Source organism: Ahaetulla prasina, chromosome 2 (assembly GCF_028640845.1).
Source record: "Ahaetulla prasina isolate Xishuangbanna chromosome 2, ASM2864084v1, whole genome shotgun sequence".
In the NCBI taxonomy this organism is placed as follows: domain Eukaryota; kingdom Metazoa; phylum Chordata; class Lepidosauria; order Squamata; family Colubridae; genus Ahaetulla; species Ahaetulla prasina.
The window spans coordinates 73,825,251-73,833,193 of record NC_080540.1 but is presented as its reverse complement, the minus strand read 5'-3'; the positions used below and the strand labels follow the sequence as shown (position 1 = coordinate 73,833,193).

Genomic DNA, 7,943 nt, shown 5'->3' with positions numbered 1-7,943 from the left:
TAGTAATGCTGAAGGAGAAAAGCTTAGTTTTTTTCTAAGCATTTCACATTGTGCACTCAATTTCAGTGAAATAAAAAGATCTGCTGGCAGCAGATTTCCGAACACTTAATATACCAGCAATACACCAGTTCTGCATCCAGCTGGATGGAATCTCTCTTCGGCTTGCCTAAATGTTATTGATGGAAATCTGATGGAAACCTGGGGAGAATTAGGGTCCAGCAAATCTTTTGAGTATTTTCTAAATTTAGGGATTTTGATTAAGGAAGACACCAATGTAGTGTCAGTGGAAGAATGGAATCAAATATAAATTTCCTCCTTTTTACTTAAGTGGGGGCAGGTATGATCAAGCCTATGGTTCCCAAGGACCATAAAATTGCACTCTCTCTGTGTGTGTGTTAAAAAAAAAGGGTATCAGAGGGGCCACCATTTTAGTTTGTTGCAAAATAGGGTAGAATGTTGTAGTAACAAAAACTAAGTTGTGGTTAATTTATGGAATACTCAATTTACTATTCTCATTAAGTAGCACAAGCCTCACTGAAAAATGGATCGGTATTCTAATCGCCCATTTTGCTGAACAGAAACAGGGGCAGTTAGCTTAGGTGAATCACAATGGGTAATTTTTGTGAAAATCATTAGGTTACACGTATGGTCAAAAACCGATCTTTTGTTCAGCTTATCCAAGTGACCAGATGAACTTGGTGATGTTGCTCCAATAGTCGACCGCATTGTTCAATGCAGCAATTTGGCAAGAGTCGCTTGTGTGGGTCTTTCTTGCCTTTGTTCTCTGGGATTAGAGGAGTTAATCAAAGCGACAGTGACTTCTGGCTCGATATAGTTAGAAAGGTCACAAACCTGAGGCTCCATTGTTTTCCAGTCAATGGTAAACTGATACATAAAATGCTCGCAGCTTCCATTCTGCACAATGCATTCCCCCATGAAATTATCAATCAGCAAGAAAAAGCCATTACAAAAGGTGAGCAAGGTCAAAGTTACATTAGTTTCAGCACATCTAGCCCATTTTTCAAGCTCTTCTCCCAATAACAGGTAGTAATACTGAAATGGAGCAGGTGTTAAAAAATGCATATCCTGCCTGGATTTGATGGAAATTAGATTCTCAGTTCCAACCTCATTCGATGTGGACTCTCCAGCTGAACAAAGGAAACTTGGAGCTCTCCATTTCCACTAGGATGAGTTAACATACAATGACAAGCTGATTTTTCATGTTGGGAAACCAGAAGTATAGAGCTAATGCGAACCTGAGATCACTGATCTGAAGCTTTTTCTGTTATTACTTTTCAGTTATGGTGGGGAAATTGTCTTGTATATGAATTTAGGTTAGATGTCCCGTGGCAGGGTGTAATAAACAATTCTTGAAGAAAATGCTTTATTTTGCAGTGATACACAAAAAGTTCAGCAACACTGTATTAGCTTCAGAAACTGCTTCGGCAAATCCGGCGGGGAAAAGAGTTACAAGGTTAGCACGATATTGCTTCCATATGAAACCATTCCTCCCAATGTCATGTCTCTTACGGCTGTGTCTCTGTCTCTACGAAGTCTGAGGGGCAGGAAACTGTCCCATGTGCATGAAGAATCCCAAGTGAGCAAGTACTATCTCGGTTCCTGCTTGCATGGGTGAACAGCTACACAAAGCAACCCTTCCCCCCTATCTACAGACATCCACCATGTACTTCTAGATGGCTGAAAAAAAGATATCATCATCACATGCATGAAAGCTGGGGGAATGGGGGAAGCAAGCCCCATACGAGACAAACTCCTGTTTAACGTCCGAGAAGGGTAGTTACAAAATATTGTGGGCCAACCTTGGATAACAGAAGTTTACAAAATTAAGGTGTCCTCTGGATAGTATCCTCAAGACTAAATGGAGTTTTGTTAGCTCCTCTTTTATGGCCTGGCCCACTCAGAATGACCAGAAGAATTCTTCATACTAATTAAGAAAGTTGTTATAAAACAACTAATTGTGATAGTTTCAAGCAGCTGTTTCCGTGATCTAATTAAAGTGACCCCCTTGTCTATCAGTAACCATCCTTGTTATCAACAGCCTGGACAGAGATATGCCATTCGGGTTGCCTACAGATTCCTTTGTAATCAAAACAACTCAATGTCTGTGACATCACTAAGTTCTTCGCCTTCTGATTAAAACAGCGTGAATGTCCATGACGTTTGTGCCTGTCAGGCCTGTTATCAAAAGGTGATGTCCATTTTGGAACTTGGTGAAAAATGTGTATGAATCATTATTGTTCAACGTGCTTCCCACATCAAAGCCTTCCTGCTTGGCCTCCTCTACCAGATCCTGGCTGCAGAAGGCCCCAGCAGCCTCTGTTGGCCCATCTTGTCCATCAGTTCCACCACTCAAAAACATGACTTCATATTTATTAAGACAGCTTCCCTCCATAGTGGATTTAGCTCTGTGCAGTTCCAAGGCCACTCGCAGAGCCAGTTCCTGGTTCCTTCCACCCTTCCCACTTCCTTGAACCTGCACGGTGGTTTCTCCACCTGCCAGAAGACAAATGGGGTTCTCCACATGGGTTTCTTTCATTGTTATTAGAGAGTCTATCAGGCTCAAAACTGGAATCTCCAGCTGTCCTGAAATGCTTGTGAGTGATTCTTTCACGGAGTCTCTTAAAGGTCTATTTCCAGCATCATTTATAATGCTCAAGCACACAAACTGAATCAATAGGCTATAGAAATGGGCAACAGTGCTGACCTCCCCACCCACGGCATCACTCAAAAGTATAGTCAGGTAACCCAACTGTTCTGCTTGGCATTTGGCTCCCTCTAAAGCTAGCCTGTTGGAGCCAATCACAACATTGTAGACGTGGTAATAGTCTTGCTGGGTGCTGTGCTTTGTGGCAGAGCTAGAGAGGACTGTCAACACAGACTTTGGCAAGGTATTCAATACATCGTATTTGGCCAGTATCTGAAAGCAATCCTGCGTGTTGTGAGAAACGACAACAGTCGGGCCACTTGCTATAATGTCCAGTGGATCTCCAATGACATCAGAGAGGATGAGGCTCAAAACCTGAAATAAATAAGCAATAGTAAATATTGTTCAGGTTGTATTGGAATTTATCTTATTTTAAACTATACCTACTCTGATTTTTTGAAAAAAAATATATGAATTTTAATATGCTGATAATATTTGAAATAAGTTGCTTTCAGGTATGACTCATACAAAAAATGACATTCCACCTTTCCTTATAAAATGACGTTTCTCTACTTTGGATGTTACAGAATGGATTTTTATCAGATACTTTTCAAAGACCAGATCTCATCTTTCCATCTATCCTTTGAAATATTATCCCAATAATTCCACTGTTTAACAATAACTATGTGTGTAGGCAAATAAAGAACTGAACTCCGGCTGAATTGCTCTTCATTATTCTTGGGTTTAACCAGACAAAAACTAACTTGAAAGCACACACACACACCCAAAAAAACACCCACCCCAACAACAACAACAAAAAAACCTACCAAAAACCCTGCCTGGAAACTACAGATTCCAATTGGAGGTATTTTAGAAGTTCAGTTATAAACTAAGCCAATTTTATCACAAGATTGATAGGCTAAAATAAAATAATTACATTAATGCTGTAAGAGACTTTAGTTGACTAATTGCACTACTTGGAATCATGCACTAAATAAGGTATACATTTGAATCTACACTGAAAGGGATTTGGAAAAATCCTACATATGTGAGATGAAGCTGAGCCAGAGTCCTAAGACAGAAAAGGCAACCACCTTCATATTTCCTGCCTGCTGAAAAACTGGGAATGAATGATATAGATAATCTATGTCTTCATACACTGTATGATTCCTGCTGGAAAAAAAATGGGCTCAATGTATTACTAACAGACAGGACTGTGTTTGACTTATAAAATATGAATCATTCTTCAATTTCTCCCCTACTGCTCTGACAAAATTACTTATTGTCTTTCGCTTTTATGAAAAATAGGTCATATTTCATGGTTTATACAGGTAATCCTTGACTTATGATCACAATTGGGACCAGAATTTCTGTCATACATTGTTGCAGTTGTTGAATTCAATTTTATGATTATTTTTGATCGCAATCACATGACCATAGTGGTGTTGTAACAGTTGTAAGTGAGAGCACTGGGCATAAGTGTGAGGATCAGGCTTTTTTTTTTTCAGCACCACTGTAACTTCAAACATTTGTTAAACAATTGGTTTTAAGTCAAAGGCTACCTGTACAAGTTCTTATTTGTTAAATGTTCTGTTTGCTGCAAAACAGAGAAGTTTTTTAAAAGTTAAATCCCTGAACCCAGATTATTTACAAATTGCGTAAAAGAAAAATTAAACAAGTCATCATTTTTTATTTAATTTATATTATTCATTACAGCTTAACAATCAGAATTTTTGATGGAATGCTTTGGCATTTTTAGAACAGAACTTTAGGGCCCCTGCTTAAATATTCTATTCACCTCAAAGAATAGAATTTATCACATTTAATTTTTGGGGGGAAAAACCCCGAGCCCTTATGATCAGGTAAAGAGGAAGGACTTCTGGATGGGCTTTAGATGAAAGTTGGTGCATTAAAACTGAGGTCTTCCAGATTTGTACCAAATTAGCCCATGTTGCAATGATTTCACAAACAAATCACTATTGTTGCATAATTCACTCTGGGGGGTATTAATTTGTATTTATTGCATTATTCTGTATGCACATTCCCTAGAGCTAAAAGATTTCTTCAAGAATACTAAAAATATGTTAAGAAACAATCACAACCATTTCCCTACATTCCTTAGATGTGTCTGATTGCTCCAAATGTTTAAGCATCAGAGCTGAATGATATAATGTCCCTGATATTGGTGAGGACTAAAATTATCCTGACCTTCAGCATCAAAATTTATCCTTCTCTCAACCATGGTCTAGAGAACTACAACTGGCATTTCTTTTAAAACCAAGTTTTTGGGCCAAGACAGCTTTTAATACACTTACTTGAGCAGGATAAGCCACCCGGGCCAGCCCCCCACCTTTTGACAAAGAGAGAGCCTTTCGAATGGTATTCAGCTCTTGAATGGTGGCTCCCTTTGAAGTAAGTAATCTGGTGACGGTGGCCTTGTCTTCGAGGGTGACAGGAGGAATAGGTGCAGGTAAAAGAGCAGATCCACCTCCTAAAAGGCAGAAAAGTATGCTTTTAGGCAACAAGGCTCCTTTCTTGCCAAGGTTAGCCTCTATCAGAAGACAACAGACCCGCCAAAAAGAGCCCTATCCAGGCAGTATTTTCCTCTTTGCCTCTTTCCATCCTTTGCAATTTTTCTCCTCCTGCTTTTCAGATGATTATTTTACAGAATGACAACTGCAGATACTTTCCTATCAAGTGATTAAAACAGCGATTCACATATAAACTCCTTCTAAAAGGGCATGGTAGCTTTCCTCCCATGTATATTAAAGATAGAGAGCCAATTTGATGCAGTGGTTAAGGCATCAGACTAGAAACCAGAGACCGTCAGTTCTAATCCTGCCTTAGGCATGAAGACATCCAGGTGACCTTGGGCCGATCACTCTCAGCCCCAGGAAGACGTAAAGGGCAAACCTGTTCTGAAATACCTTGCCAAGAAAACTACAGGTAGTCTGTGTTAATGTGTTATGAAATTCATCTTTGCAAGTACAAGACAGAAAATTGGAAATGATGAGGTGGTGTGGCAGCAATATAGGCACAGGAAATTTAGCCACATATCATTGTGTGTGATGGATTCAGAGGTGGGTTTCAGCAGGTTCTGACCAGTTCTGGAGAACTGGTAGCAGAAATTTTCGGTAGTTCAGAGAACTGGCCCCACCCCCTTCTATTCTCTGCCTCCCAAGTCCCAGCTGATCGGGAGGAAATGGGGATTTTGCAGTATCCTTCCCCTGGAGTGGGGAGGGAATGGAGATTTTACAGTATACTTCCCCTGGAGTGGGATTGGAATGGAGATTTTACAGTATACGTCCCCTGCCACTCCCACCAAGCCACACCCACAGAACTGGTAGTAAAAGTTTTTGAAACCCACCACTGGATGGATTGTGTTTATGAAGAGGGAGATGGATTGCAGTGAAGGGGCAGTTTCTCAGAAAGAAGAGCGAATAGTCCAAGGAGGGGAGTGAGACAAGAGGCACCACAACCCTAGTTGGATCAGGAAGAAAGTTAGGATAGCCACTCCCTAGAATCTAGTTAGGGTGAGAGTAGTATAGGTTTAGTCTGGCAAGATTCTCTCTATACGATCTGAGCAACTAAGTAACTGAACGTTGGCCGTATTGTTTTATCTCATTCTTGGGCTGAGCATGACAATGAGATATAATAGGGATCATTCACTTTCTAAACACTCCTCCCCTGCCCAATCTACAAGATTCAGAAATGCTTTTGAACTCACATGATTGGAACCTATCTCTGCTAGTCTTTAAAGCTCCCCACTTTTTTGTGTAAGCCTGAAAAAAAGATGATTATGGTTTAAGGAATCCACAGATTTAAGTTAACATGTCTCTTCAAACAGTGGCATTTTTTTTTTCATATAAAGAAGGGTGAACAAATAGCTGAGAAGGATTGAACTCACACAAAATCCAACACACTTCTTAAGAATTATTTTCAGAACACACAGCTCTCAGAATTAGACTCCCAATAATCCAGTGAATTGAAAGTTTCATCCTGAAATCCATTCAGGTTTACTTATGTAAAGAATGCCATAGACTAACAGGGTGGAATCACATGTACAGACGAGAACACATTTTAGTGCTTGTTATTTCTGCATAAAAAGCGCTCTAAATACAGGGCCAGTTTAAGCAAAATAGAGAAGGGAAATGGACTGCAACTGAACACTTCAGCCGGGTGTCAGGGATAGATGGATTAGAGGGAGACAATCCATTAAAGAGAAATATCTCAAGCACCAGACAGACCACCTGAGCATCACAACTAATAGAAAGTCCATGGAAAGAAAAGATCAAGAAAGTAGTGAAAGGCCTCAAGGACAACTCTATGTCAATGATAGTTCAAAAGTTGCCATGAAATACAAAATAAGCTGAAGTTTGAGACACAATATCTTGCAAAATACACCTCTGAAAAACCATTATATAAGGATTTTCAACCATCTGTTAGAAACTTATTCATGACAACATTAACCAGAAAGGGAATTCTTCTCACATGAGATGAGTGGCTTACAAAAAACTAAGGACAACAGGCAGTGGTTTGATAAGGACCTCTTTTTAAAGAATTGCCTACAAAAGTACTGTATGAGTAGACTTTCCCTCAAACAGCAGTGTCATACTGATCACTTTTCCTGGGATGGTAGAGTCTATATCTATCTCATTAAGTTCATCTATCTTCTATCTCATTGCCAGCAGATCTTTATTCAAATTGTAGGGGATGGGGAGTCTGTCTTCTCCACATACATACATACATACAAGACCATTCAAGACCAATTACTCTCATTCATGTCAGAATCAGATCCTGCTAAGTCTGCTTGTGTTTTGATGTTACAGACGAGGTTCTAGTCATACAGCAGGGTTGTTAACAACTTCTTTAGTAGATTAAGACAAACTACACGTACTCTTGACCCTTATCTTCTCTATCTAAGGCAACCAAGAAAGATCCAATCAACTAGATGGCCAATCCATCATTGAACATCCAGCCTTGGCGGGTTGGGGCACTAGTATGAAACCTCTAATAAAAAAAGTCCTTTCTAGTTCCCCATCCTGTTAGATAATTTCCAATTTGCTATTCTTGAACAAGGTGGTTAACCATAGTATGGCACCTCAGATTCAGGAGTTCCTGGATGAAACAGGTTGCTTAGACTCGTTTTAGCTTGAGAACTGGGAATGAGGCTGGAAAAAACTTTGGTTGCCTTGGTAAATAATCCACAGTGAAATCACGACAAGTGGACTATGTCCCTGTCATTTTGCTGGACCTCTCAGTGGCATGTAACTTCATT

The 7,943-nt window shown here is 39.7% G+C and overlaps 1 protein-coding gene across 7 annotated transcripts in view; it reads right to left on the bottom strand.

The window, feature by feature from the left end:
• Positions 1-1,367: 1,367 nt before the first annotated feature.
• The window catches only part of GLYCTK (glycerate kinase), a 28,401-nt gene continuing 21,825 nt past the window's right edge, over positions 1,368-7,943 (bottom strand). For all 7 annotated transcript variants that reach the window (XM_058166441.1, XM_058166443.1, XM_058166439.1 and 4 more), the window contains 2 exons: positions 4,981-5,156; positions 1,368-3,040 (listed from right to left, as the gene is read on the bottom strand). In XM_058166441.1, coding sequence (XP_058022424.1) covers positions 2,135-3,040; positions 4,981-5,156 — 1,082 coding nt within the window. In that variant the 3' untranslated portion in view covers positions 1,368-2,134. The remainder of the gene's footprint in view (positions 3,041-4,980; positions 5,157-7,943) is intronic.